The sequence below is a fragment of the Eptesicus fuscus genome, chromosome 11, assembly GCF_027574615.1.
Source record: "Eptesicus fuscus isolate TK198812 chromosome 11, DD_ASM_mEF_20220401, whole genome shotgun sequence".
Lineage (NCBI taxonomy): Eukaryota > Metazoa > Chordata > Mammalia > Chiroptera > Vespertilionidae > Eptesicus > Eptesicus fuscus.
In genome coordinates, this window is record NC_072483.1 from 60047516 (window position 1) to 60061726 (window position 14211).

General features: G+C 42.8%; 1 protein-coding gene across 3 annotated transcripts; it reads right to left on the reverse strand.

Moving 5' to 3' along the window:
- Nucleotides 1-1492: 1492 nt before the first annotated feature.
- COPS8 (COP9 signalosome subunit 8) lies at nt 1493-11305 on the reverse strand. 3 transcript variants are annotated; one of them, XM_054723426.1, is made up of 9 exons: nt 11150-11305; nt 10151-10221; nt 8962-9010; nt 7192-7324; nt 6460-6567; nt 4601-4663; nt 3647-3694; nt 2869-2992; nt 1493-1898 (listed from the first exon to the last, which is right to left on the reverse strand). In XM_054723426.1, exons 1-8 carry the CDS (start codon nt 11225-11227, stop codon nt 2913-2915), a joined length of 630 nt encoding a protein of 209 aa, XP_054579401.1. In that variant the 5' UTR covers nt 11228-11305; the 3' UTR covers nt 1493-1898; nt 2869-2912. The 3 variants fall into 3 exon arrangements, with proteins under 3 accessions (XP_054579401.1, XP_008136654.1, XP_054579402.1); XM_008138432.3 differs by lacking the exon at nt 1493-1898 and having other exon boundaries at nt 2049-2992; XM_054723427.1 differs by lacking the exons at nt 1493-1898; nt 3647-3694 and having other exon boundaries at nt 2049-2992.
- Between the last annotated feature and the right edge of the window lie 2906 nt (nt 11306-14211).

Below are 14211 nucleotides of genomic sequence, written 5' to 3' on the forward strand. Positions count from 1 at the left end.
GCAGCTCGGGCCACATGAAAGACAGGCATGGCATCCAAACAAGTATTTAGCCGAGATGCTAAACACTGAAGCCTGCTGATCTTTTGAAATGGATTCATGTTTAAGTGCCTCAGGCATAACTAAAGCCACTGAGGACACATTCCCACATTTCCATCCAGTCTGTGTGTCACGGGGAAATGGTCCAATCCTGAGTAGAATCTGCTAGGAACTGAGATTTTAAGGGCGGCATCCAACAGGCATATGGGTGCCAGATGGGAGTTGGGATTTCTTGGGCCATTCTCCTTTGACACCATTCACCTCCAGCCTCACACCTTAACTGTTTCCCAGTCACGGTATTTAAGGGACACAGGACCCCTGTAGGTGGGTGTTTATCACTGTATGGATTGTGCATGGGGGCACTTTGCTGGCTGTCCTGGATTGCTCCTCTCAGAGGCTGGGCGCAGGCGTACGGATCACGAGAACATGATTAAATCAACGCTGGTTTCTGGCGATTCCCTCCATCATGTGACTCAAGTGGAAAATGGCCTGGTTCCTTTTATTCAGAACACAACCCTTTCCTCCAGCCCCATCCAGGAGGAAAACCATGACTCATGCTCAGGATGCAGATGCCCTGCTCAGGTGGGCGCAACGAGGTGATCACTAAAGTTCACTCGTTACTTGAAAAGATGTGTGAAGGAAGCCTGGCTTCTCAGTGTCTCAACTGACCCAGGAGAACGTCATCAGCCATTTAAATCAAGAAATTTTCCACCCTGGCTTTAGCTTGTCTTTAGACCTTTAGGTAAAATTACACTGCTTTCCCACTACATTTTGAAAGCGTCCTTCACAGAGAAGCAACATCAGAGGAAGGTTATTACTTTGCCTAAGCATAAAAAAAGATTGCATTACCCGAGGTTATTAACTCCATCCAAAAGGCAAACCTCCACCCCCGCCCACGGCAGCGTTGTCAGTGGCTCCGTGAGGAACCCAGGCACAGCACTAACGAACAAGGACACACTCCAATTCACGGGCTGCTCCAGCCCAGAGGTAACAGATGCCTTTTCCCCTGCTTTTCAATGCAGTTTTATTTGCAGCTTGTTTTAAAAAAACCCCAACACTTTGAAAGCTAGAAGACTCCTGGGCAACTGCTCGTGTCTCCTGGGGGGACCAGAAACTGCCCCTAATGCAGTCAGTGCTGGGCATTCTCCCAACATCCCTGGTGAGTGGTTATGTAACAGGGCTGCAGCATCTGACTGCTAGGCCTCTCTCTGTGTCTGAGACATCAGACCTGCCGTGTCACATGCTCTGCTCACACGTGGCTGGTCCAAACTGAGCTGTGATGGAAATGAAACCCACGTGGGATTGCAGAGATTTAGCATGAAGAAAAGAATGTAAGATATCTCATTAATATTTTTGGTGTTGATGACATGTTGAGCTGATGATGTTTTAGATTGGGCTGAATAAAATACGTTAAAAATAATTTCATGTTTTCCTTTTTCACTTTATTGTGGCTACTAGAAAATTTAAATTCCCTATGTGACACCTTCCATTTCTATTGGATAGTACTGGTCTTTTCTAACCTTCACGTGATTCTGCTGTTGGAAGCAATGAACACAATCCTGCCAGGCGACAGTCCAACATTTGAAGACAATCGCCAACCCACTCCATCGTTCCTTCTCATGCTGACAAGCCCCTCCGTGCAAGCACTCCTTCTATGGCATATGTGTGTTAAAAAATATTTATCAAAACTTAGAAAATGACAAAATGGTTGTAAACTTGCTGGACAATTTTTTAATAGCCTGTTGACTTCAATGGGCTCCCCAGGGATGGAGCCTTGATTTGACGGGGCTGTGAACATCTGGCCCCTTATCGGTTGTGGCTCTTAGTTTAACATGTAGAAACTCAAGTACTGTTCTTATAACCTTAGATGCAAAGCGAACATTCCGTGAACAGATCTCTTAAAATGAGTGAAAACAGGAATCATGTAATTGTAAGAGAGACAGTGATAAACTAGAATGTCAACAGAAAAACCAGGATAGTGATGTTTCTAGAAACTGCCTTTGATGAAACAGTTGAAGAAATCAATTAAATATTTATTGAACAAACGCAAAATAAATGAACTCGGGGGGTGTTTTAACCTGAAAATACAATAAACAACTTCAAATATTCAGAGAGCTATCACACGAGAAATGAAAGACTTGTTCAGTATTTTTCCAAAAGGCAGAACTGAACCGAGGGATAAACACAGCACCCAGCAGGCTGCAGGACAGCGGTACAAAGTGTTACTTATCTCAATAGCTTCTTCCCAATACACGTTCCCCTCTTCAGAGAAGAACACAGTACAACGTAACACTTCTCATGAGCGTCTTAAGTGTCTCAAGTCCCACTTCCATAGCAGGCCCTCCACTGCCACAATGGATGCACTCACACTGAGAGAGGACCCTAACAATCTGGCTCGCTAAGGAAACGCCTCTGGTTCCTCAGCATCCTGTATCAGTGACTCGCGGGAGCGGAGGAGAAAAGAGAGCATATTCTCCAAAGAGGGTGCATCAGGACCACCCCCAATTCAGACAATGCCCCCGGGGACAGCCTTCCTCAAACCGGATGGGATAGCACCGGGTGAGGGTGGGACAGATGCTGCCACGCACTGTGCAGCATGAGGCAGGGGGGCTGCACCTACGAGTCCTGGAATATAAGCTGACTGCGTCGTCCTGGCAGCCTCACCCAAACTGCCAGCTACCACCAAAGGAGAACTGTCTCACAACTATTCAGCATGATGTGTAAGGACAAATATATATAATATGCTTTATATTACATCTGTATTTTATCACATACTCAGTACGGAACGCTGAGGTGCTCAATCCATCCAATAAACTGAAAATACAAAATTACATTTGTCAGGATACAGGACACTGGATCGTAAAGCAGATGAGACGTCAATTTTCGAGGAAAGCCACGTAATCGGTGAGCCTGGCGAGCTGCTGTTCGTTGGGGATCGGTGGAACTGGGGCAGGCTCTGTGCATGCAAGAGTCACAAAGTTAGTGTCCAGAGTAACACAGCTTTGGTTCTGCAACCCCCCGTCCCGTATCTTTAATTTTACAATAAGAAAACTTGCCCACATTTGAAAAACAAGCCAAGAAGTCTCAAATTTTTTATGAGTTTTCCCAAACTTGGAGCAAAGCCCCATTGGTTTGTTGTTACTGAAGCTAACATGCAACATCCCTGTGAAGAGAACACAGCTCTCCTTGGAAAGACCCCACCCACGTGACATGTAACTCAATGGATGAACCACTGAGTGCTTCCCAGGCGACAAGCACTGCTCTGGTAGGACTTCAGTGTCGATGAACGAAAAACACAAAGACCACACTGTCGGGGGTTCCACTCTGGCTTTTCAGGTGGCACATGTCAGCTGGGATGCTGCTGAGAGGCCCCATCACAGCTCCCTGCCCGACACTAAGGAGGCTCCACGGCTGGGCCCCAGGGCACTAGCGCTCAAGGTGAGCTACAGAGGGGAACCCACACGTTCACTCTTACAACCAGGTGTATTATTATAAATACCAAATAAAGAACTTAATCTCTTTACAAGGTTAGAACTAAAAATAAATAAATAAATAAATGCTACAAAAACAATTAAGAACAGTGAAATGTAGAACATATGAAAATACACACCTGATAAAGGAATAAACCTGTTAAAGGAAACATCCAAGGCCCCTGCAACTAAATAAGCAAAATGTAAAGTTCACTTACAGAAGTCATCACAAAGAATTTCCACACAACATGCACTTTTAACGCGATATGCATTTACGGCCACGTATTTGTCAACAGAGAAACCACTGCCCTCTATTTGATTCGCTTCTCTTGTCCTCCAGGTCGCTGGGCCTGGCTTCTCTCTGCACTCTCGCAGGGCGGAGCACCCTGACATCTGTGCAACACTCGACTGTGGAGCAGCAACATCAAATAGGAGCTCAGTGTTGAACAGATTGGGAGGGCTGTGGGGTGGGCAGCAAGGCCGGCTCTCAGCCTGGGCAGAAAGGAGCCTCCTGGTCAGTGGAAGGAAACCAGGGACAGGACCGGGCCTGGCCGAGCAGAGAGGAAGGCGGATGGGCTGGGAGCTCACACTGGGATAGCACAGCCAGCCCACCTAATTTAAAGCCTTAAAAGGAAGACCAGGTAACGTAACCGTGTGAAGGTGGAAGCCACTGAAAGTCTTGTTTAGAAGAGTCTACGTGTCTACAGTACAAGAGGAAAGGGGAATATCTAAGTATTAAAATAACTTCCTAAGGCAACAGTTTAGACAGTAAGGATGAACAGTTAGAAATGGCTCCATAAATGAAAGAATGGGAGATTAAAATTTAGTAAATGTTAAGTTGTAACAAATTATAAAACACCCACATAAAATAGTTTTTTGTACAAGAGATACATTTTTAATAATTAAGGTAAAACTAGGTGACTTTAAGAACCTTTCCACCCTACATGTGTGTCATTCTGAATTTAATGTGTGATTTATTTTCATTTTGCTAGTACAGCAGAATCTTATATCAAGTTACTCAAATGTAATGTCTGAAAACTAAAGCAGTCCCAGGGAGTTCCATGCTGCGCACATGGGTGAAGAGCTCCACCTACCTGGCTTTTTGGGCATGACCATTCTTGTGGTGGAGTCAGCTTGCCATCCTTGCTCCAATATACCTAAAATGTGTATTCAACACAAAAATGAAGGAATAGCCAAAACCCCCCATTTTTCTTTGTCAATGGCATCATTTTTTTCGGGAGACCTGACACATGTAGTTTAACCTGTCACGTGCAGTTTTACTAGAAAGCTATGCTACAGACAGTGTTCTCATGTAATCTTAATTTTGAAACATTTGTAAAACAGATCAAAGCTTCCTTTTACTTTATCAGGCTGGTATAACCACTAATAGTCGATGTGTTTTCTACAAAGTATTATGGTATTAACATGATCAGTTATTAAAAACAGACATAAAGAAAACTTACATTGTACTTTATGTAATCACTAGAGGCCCGGTGCATGAAATTTGTGCTCTGGGGGTGGGGTGGGGGGGGTGGGGGGGGGGGCCTGTCCCTCAGCCCGGCCTGCACCCTCTCCAATCTGGGACTCCTCGGGGGATGTCCGACTGTCAGTTTAGGGCTGATCCCATAGGCAGTAGGACATCCCTCTCACAATCCAGGACCACTGGATCCTAACTGCTCGCCTGCCTGCCTGCCTGCCTGCCTGATCGCCCCCTAACCGCTCCCCTGCCGGCCTGATTGATGCCTAACTGCTCCACTGCTGGCTTGATTGCCCCTAACTGCCCACCCCTGCTGGCCCAATTGCCCCCAATTGCCCTCTCCTGCCAGCCTGGTCACCCCCAACTGCCCTCCCCTGCAGGCCTGGTTCCCCCCAATTGCCCTCCCCTGCCGGCCCAGTCACCCCCAACTGCCCTCCCTTGCAGGCCTGATCTCCCACAACTGCCATGCCCTGCTGGCCTGTTTGTCCCCAACTACCCTCCCCTGCTGGCCATCTTGTGACGATGTGAGGGTGTTGCGTGAGGGCGCGAGGACCACCTAGGCTTTTATTAGTATAGATTGTATCAGTAATAACAAAGGTGATGGAACCATACAAAAAAGAGCTGACATGTACAGAGAGCTGACCAGTAGGCACATGGGAGGTGCTTTTATAGGATTTTACATCATCACCATAATAGCTCTCTGAAGTGCACATGCAACCATAATTAAACAGATGTGGGAAATGAAGTAGGGAATTCCGGTAATTTGTCCTAGGTCACATAGCTGGCACTGGTGTGGGACCACACTTCTACCCAGTATTGACTCTGGGGTACAGCATTTATTGGATAACAAATTATGGATCGATTTCCAGAAAAGAGTCAAATAAATAGATGCTTGCATGAGTAAGTAGTGGTAAGATTTCCTCTGAGAACTTTCATTAACCTGCTTCCAAGTGTCCAGAGCTGTGCTAGGCCTTGGACACTGAAGGATAAGATGTGGTGCTCGATGGAACTCTGCTTTGCCGGAGAATGAAAACGTCAATCATTATAAAGCAGTGCCACACAGCGTGTGCAATGCTCTACCTCACTCCAGCATGGGAGAAACAAAAATGCAGAAGCACATCTGGGGACCAGTGGGCAGGAGTGGGTGCCAGCTCCCAGGGTAGAGGGATCAGTAAAATCGTGAGGGAGAATATGGGCTGGAAAGGGATGCTGGGATGAGTCCACCAAGTCAGAGTGAAGTGGGATTTCTAAATGAGCAATGAGGTCAAATCTTCTCTCTGCCTAATTTGGTGGCATTGGCACTTGCCCTGGTAATGACCATGTGGGTATTCACACACTGTGCCTGCCTTCAAGGCATCTGCTGCCCGGCCCTGCTGGGTGCTGGGCTGCGTGCTTCATGTCATCTCTCTAAAAACATGCACAGCAAACACCTCCATTTTCCACTTCCCTTGAAAGCAACAAGTAGGACAACCATACCTTTCACAGCCTCTTCCACAGGGAGCCCGACAAACGCTGCGAAGTCGTCAGCGATGATCGAGGTGTATGCCTGAGAGACCAGGGCGAAGGCCCGTCTCCTTGTTGCCTCTGTGTGGGAGCAGAGGGTGGGCAGTGACCAAAGAGCTGACGTTTTGAAAAGGCGTAATTAAACGACATTATTGTTCTTGTCCAAATGTGGTGAGACTAGATCAACCCAAAGACTTCTGTTCATTGTCTGAATTTATAAAAGAGTGAACCAGGAAGATTGGAAGCAAGTGTTGGGGGTGGGGGAACGTAAAGACAGGGGCAGGGACGAGTTTTATTATGTCTCATCAGGCTTTTCATCTTTGCGCATCTATGTACTGGAATGATTAGTTATAAAATCTAGAAGTTGGAAACATCACCCGTGGAAGGCTGAAGTTGACTAAGTCCAAAGCACAGTCTCTGAAGTTATCAGAGTATTACCAGATTTCATTGAAGTAGCAAAAAAATCCTGACAAGAGCAATTTCAATCTGGAATTAAAGGACAGTGATGCCCCGAACTGTCGATGTCATCACAAGCAACATGAAATGAAGCAGCATGATTATAACAAATCTAAGAAAGAGTTCTGAAAACTGCCCCATTAGCAAAAATATCTATTTTTAAAACACACCACTGCCTTAATTCAACACTGCAGCACTTGAGGGAACAAATCTAGTCTAATTTGATTCTTAACCACAAAGCAACACTACCTCTAAGTGCTTCCATGATCGGCTGGACTGTCTCAGACCACTGGTGAGCGTTGATGGTCGTGTAGATTCCAGGGAAATCTCTCTGCCAGATTCTTTGTCCTACTGACCAAATTCCCCCCAGTTCAGAATTTGCCTGCAATAAATATTATTATTGTCTTTGAGGATATTCACTGTGCAGATTCATCAACAACTGTATCTTTAAACAATTCACCATTTCTTTTAAGAGATGTAATTACCTTTTAGCTCAATACCATAAAAAAGGTTTTTAAATGCTATGAATAGTAAAGTCTATTTATGTTTGATATATTTTTATTTTTTGTTAATCCTCACTTGAGGATATTTTTCTATTGATCTTTAGAGAAAGTGGAAGGGAGGAAGGTAGGGGAAAAGAGGGAGAGGAAGAAGGTGAGGGAGAGGGGGGGAGAGAGAGAGTAACATCAATGTGAGACACATTGATTGGCTGTCTCTTGCATGTGGGATTGAACCTGGAACCTAGGTATGAGCCCCTGACCAGGAATCGAACCCAGGACCCTTTGGTGCTTGGGCTGACACTCTAATCATTGAGCAACACCAACCAGGGCTGATATAAATTTTTATTGTAATAGCAAATTAAGGCATGAGAATGCATCCAAACAATTAAATCTTAGAATTACCTTAAAATTGTTTTTAAAGATGTATTTGTATTTCATTAATATATTAACACAGAATATATAACTGATATATACATAAATATATATATATATAAATATATTTTTTCTTATTGATTTTAGAGTGGAAGGGAGAGGGAGAATCAGAAACATCAATGATGAGAGAGAATCATTGATTGGCTACCTCTTGCACGCTCCCTACCTCATGAGGATGGAGCCCGCAATCCAGGCATGTGCCCTTGACCAGAATCAAACTCAGGACCCTTCAGTCCGCAGGCCGACACTCTATCCATGAGCCAAACCAGCTAGCGCAATATATATATATATATATATATATATATATTAGGATATAAGTAATAGCAAAATGGCTAACAGCACAGACTTCCAACCTAAGATGTCATACACTGTAGCCTTTCTAAGGCTAAAGCTGCCAGTAACATCATGCACATAATTAATGGCTGTTGTTTATTTAAGCCCATGAAGCTGGGAGAGCATTAACAGAATGACCCAGACACAAAGAAGGAGTAAATATACTAATTTGGTCTGCTGCTGAATATTGATAATCAACAAAGAAGTTTAGGTGGATTCTTGGTAATTTTCTGAAATTTTCACTTGACATTTATGCTAGACACAGTGAATCGCTTGAAAGTAAAAATTTACTTCATTCCACTTTGGTTATTAAGAGGTTATTTCATCTAATCTCCTACCCAAAATAAGAAATCTAAAGTCTTAATTAGCAAAAATAATCTTAATTCTGTGAGTAATCATCAGTTTTAGACTATTCTTATAAACATTACCAGGTTCAAAATAAGTACCGCAATAGAAAGCTGCATAAATCAGTTAAAAAACAACAGACACCAGACCTTTATCTAAACTGGCTCAGTTGTTCACCTGGTTAAGTGACACATGAAATGTCTCAAGAAATCTGATCAGCAGGAGCTGAGTATACAGACTGCTATATCATCAAGGGAAATTAAAATGTGAAGATCTATTATTAAACTTTAATACTGGTTTAATAACAATTTCTGTGAACTATATGGGAAAGAAAACAAACTTTTATGAGGTGACCATTTAAATGAATGTTGTTACTGTATTAAAGGAGAAAAATAGAAAGGATACTTACAGATTTTATAGCAGGTGGTATTCTTTTCCAAAGATATCTTGCATTATTCCTAATTTTCACCCCCCAAGAAAAAATAAGCAATAATAAAAAAAAAATCACCTCAGTAAATGTTTAAAATTCTAGATACCAATATAAACATCCAGAAGTATACTTTAAAATAGTCTATAAAATACAAAGTGAAATTTAGTTTTACATAAATTTGTCTAGGGAAAGTAACAGTATTCCAAATTAAAAGACATGAAATATATTTACCAAAGTAATATTTTGCCGTTTGTAATAAGTTTTTAAATTAATAATCCAGATCTTAAATTAAGGCAACAGTACACTAAAAGCACAAAGATTTAAGTAGAACTGCCTAAATAATTTCTCTATAAAAATAAGCTAACACATATACTTTCAGGGCTCTGGCGTTCCTTGACAACAAGTACAGTACACATGCTTTTCTCCTTGTCACCTCTCCTCCCACCAGTGGGCACAGAGCCACCAAAACCTCAAGGCAGTTTTTAAGAGTTTGGAAGCCTGAACTACAACAAACACAGGATGACAGGATTACAATAAATGAAACAGATAATTTATATGATATGTGTGTGATAAAAATCTGGGTTTAGGTTTTTAAAAGATATGAAAAAATAGTTTAGAAGAATTTAAAACAAAATTTAACAGTAGTCATCGATGGGTCATAGAACTATGAGTTCCTCCAACCCCTTTGCAGTCATGCTTTCTGACTTTTCTTCAACAAATATGAATTAAGAATAATTAACAAGCAGGAAACTTCCAAGAAACCTCATACATGTTGGCAATAAATTCCTCTTAGTTTTCTCAACCTTCCCTTTCAATTTCTCTTGGTCTATTGATTACAAGTGAAGTTAAGTAAATGAAGGTAATAAGAAAGGTTCATAAAAAGACAAAAAAGAAAAGATCAATAGGATTAAAGCAATTTGAAATGGACACTGTAGTTTCTCATAACAAACTAGAGTGCTTTTTAGGTGTATATAAAACAAATGTAGTCTAAAATAACTCAGCCTCATCATAAACTTATGTATGATTCAGTATTTGACACAGATGTATTAAGTATTATAATAAAAGATACAGCTCCTTGTGCCCATGTTTTAGTGATGGCATTTTAATGTATGAATTCTCTATAACCTTGAAGAAATTGCTGTTCTTAGCTTTAGTAAAAAGTACTTACATGTCATTATGGAGCAGATATAAAGCTAGAAGCTGACCATATACGGGGGGTGTAGCAATTCCTCCAGGTGCCTAGAAGGCCAAAATGAAAGAGAATAACCTCATTTACACTTATATTAAAACCCAGAGTATTAAGTTGAAATCTGTCATCAGCAATGACTTATCTCTTCAGTGTCTTTATTTGAACGGGAATATTTAAATAGGATCCTTTTCTCAGGTTTCAAATTCTTATATAAATCATCTTACTATTACAAGAAACAAGTATTTCCAACAGATTCCTAAAGCATGATGATTCTGCCCATTATATCAAATATGTTGAATATATAAGGAAATGAGTAATAAACAGGAAAACATCACAGTTGAGTTAGACATTTCTAACCTCATTCAACTTTCATTTAAAAAATCTATTGTGTCTACTAATAAGCAGCTGTTTTAGGCTGTTGTCTCCTTTGTCTAACTTTATTATACATGCTTTTTAAAGTGCCTTTCTAAAATAAAATCTTAACTTTAATAGCTGCATGATGTAACTTCCACCTCTTATTGAAGACAAATCGGTAAACTCGTCTGCTAACATTATGGGACCAACAAGGGCTTTCTAAGCTAATAAAAGGTCTGTGTATGTGCGTGCACACGTCTTGAACAAAATCCACATTCCTCCACCTGCTCCCACAACCGGGGGGAAGGGGGGAGATGTTTTAGTCTAACCCGAGCAGCACAGTGGAGGGTGTAAGGAGCAAAGATGAGCAAGACTTTCGGGCTCATTAGCTAAAGACAAACAACAAAAAGCTCCCAGCGAGTTCGGGCGACTGGGCCTGGATCCTTGGCCATCCGAGCAGGTCAAGGCGCCAGACTCCACAGGCCCAGCTCCCGCGCCCTCCAGGCGCCCGCCCCCAGCCCCGCCCCCGATCCGCAGGCCCCGGGCCCGGTTACCCTGGAGACCAGCGCCGCCCGGGTCCTGGGGAGACCCCGCGGCTTCTCCCAGGGCTACGCGAATGGTTACCTCGAGCTCCTGGTTCTCGCACTGATCTAGCAACTTTTTGAAACTAAAGGCACCTTCTGCCATTACGGCCACGGGCATCTTCCCTGCCGGTCCTACTACTGCACCTTCCCGAAGAGCAGATCCCAGGCTGTCCGGCGGGGAGTCGCACAGGTGATGACGTCAAGGCCGCCGTCGCAGCGTGTGCCCCTGCGCAGGCGCAACGTCGGTTCTGGCGCGTCGTAGGTCGTCGCGGCTGCCCGGCAGTGGTCGCCGCCGCTCTGGCCGGCGCTCTCGGTGCTCTGGAGGACTGGCCCGGCCTTGAGGGCAGTTATTCTGTGTGTGCGTGAACAAAAACCCTGGAAGGAAGGGCTTTGGGCCATGTTTGGGGGCTATTCGATGTCTCTCTCCTTTTTGAGGCTTAACACACACGCAAACGTAAAGGTTCAAACGGAGCTTTGGTTCTGCCCCCACACCTGCTCCGTCAGTCCTCCCCACCTCTGGAAAGGGCACACTGCCCTTCCACGTGGGGGACCCCACGTCAGAGGGCAGCCCCCCCCCCCCCCCCCCCCCCCGCGACCACCGACTTGGATGCAGCGCTCTGCAGACCTGCCCACCTGCCTCCCTCTAGGCATCTCCCCACGCTGCCAAGCGGCCACAACGTTTTCTGAAACATCTGTTTTTGTTAAGGTGACCAGATTTTAACATTGGTAAAGCGGGACACTATTGACCCGGGGGGGGGGGGGGGGGGGGGAGGGGTTCTTTTTTAAAAAAATATATATTTTATTGATTTTTTACAGAGAGGAAGAGAGAGGGATAGAGAGTTAGAAACATCGATGAGAGAGAAACATCGATCAGCTGCCTCTTGCACACCCCCTACTGGGGATGTGTCTGCAACCAAGGTACATGCCCTTGACCGGAATCGAACCTGGGACCCTTGAGTCCGCAGGCTGGCTCTATGCTCTATCCACTGAGCCAAACCGGTTTCAGCGGGTGGGGGGGGGGGATTCTTGATTAAAAATTTGGTCTATATTGTAATCGCTTTTGTTTTTTTTAATAAAAGGAAATTCACTTCTTAGATCATCGTTGAATTTGCATCTTTTCTTATTATGTTAAAAATCTAAAAAAAATAATTTAAAATTATATTATAAATTATTATATACATATTGCTTAAAAACACAGTAAGTAGGTACATAATTACATGAACATATTTTATTGTTAGTTTATAAATTAAATTAATTTGATTGTTATAAAGTAACTATATTTTAAATATTATATTTTAAATCCTATATTTCTTTCTAAATAATAACAATACTAACTTGTATTTTTTTTCCTCTGAATTTGCCGTGACGTAAGTCGTGTCACTTTCAAGGCCGGCGCTAGACTTTTTGTCGCCACTATAAAATATAAATAATACGAGTACTGTCTGCTAAATTCAAGAAAATTTATGTATTTATGAAATAAATAAATAAATTACTTACCTAAATTATCTAAATAGCTGATTTGTAATGACATCACTTGTTTAACTAGCTTACTAGCACGCAGTACGATGTGTATCGTCTGAGAGACAGTTACAAAATGTTTTCGTCGTTGCCAATCCCCAAAAATGCCATTGTTCATTAAGTCCAAACAATGGTGGTCGAATTCTAACAACTGATCAACAATGCGAACTTTGATAAGCAGTTCTCGATAATCAGTTCTCAACAATTATTTGTTATTATTAAAGTTTAACATTATAAAATTAACAAAAATAATATAAAACTCATATCCTGGCTAAATAGCCACATGGCCGCCGAAAACCGTTCTCCCGCCGTTCCCTAGCTTGTTGTGCATTCTTTCCAAAAATTGGGACTTTTTTAAAACGCCGTGGGACGCAGGACAAATTGTTAAAAATCGGGACTGTCCTGCCAAAAGCGGGACGTCTGGTCACCTTATACTAGCACTTCCCACCTTAGGCGTTCAGATGAGTAAGGAAGGACTGAAAGGAAAGGAACCTTCCCTTTCCTGCTATGTTAATGTTATAATTTCAACACAATCCTAGGAATACATCAGCATACTACACAGAAGTAGCGTAAGTAATAATAAAAACATTTTTTCAAAAGTTCTGAAAGGGCCTGGAGCTCAGGGCAGATAAATGTGAGGGGAAGTTTGGAGGCATAAAGAAAGCTGTAGAAAATGATGGCTGTGAAAGATGCCAAGGGTTTATGGATAAAGCAGAGAAGAGTGAGGGCAGGGGATGAGGTGAGCCCCTCACCTCTATGAGTTCCCTCTGCACCTGTAAAACCAAGGTAACATCCAGGTTGCTCTGCAAGGCTGCTCTGAGGATTGAGTGAGATTACTAATAGTCTTAGTTCAGTGTCTGGGCTAATTCATGGAGATTACTGTTAATGCTATGAAAGTAGGCAGACGAAGGCTAGTTTGGGACGCTCCTTATTCACACAGGGTTTTAAGACACATATTTTTAAAATATTTGATAAATCAACCATTATACTTAAGTTTTCTGAAGGTAAAATGGTTCTGAAGAAGTAACTTCGAGTTTTCTTCTCTTCAAAATAGAGGGAAGAAGGCAGATGGGGCAAGAGGAGTCTGGGGACCTCCTGGGTGCGACCTCAGACCTCCCCACCAGGGGGTGCAGCCGCACTGTGTAGGATCTTAACTTCCCTCCTGTGGAAGGAACGTGGACAGGCCTTGGTGGAGCAGTTAGATACAGGCTTATTTCCTCTGGGTTTTTAGCTCAGGGCAGTTAATTCCTCCTCAAAATTACTTTTTCAAATGGAAACCTGGGGCGCTGTGCTTTTGAGGAGCCCCTTTCTATTTTTCTTAAAAACAAATGATCAACAAGTTTATGTCTGCCAGAAAAATACACTCAGGATACAAGAGCAGTAATATAGACTGTGAGAGAGTATTGATATCATCTGCTTTGGCCTGAATATGAAATATGGGGGAGTCGGTTTCAGGATGTCACAGAATCTGGCTGGTTAATCAGATCACGTCCCCTGAAAGATGATTCTGCCATCATACTTCATAATGTGTTTTACATAGGAGCCATTCTATGTCTGATTTTTAATATTTTACATTTTTGTAAA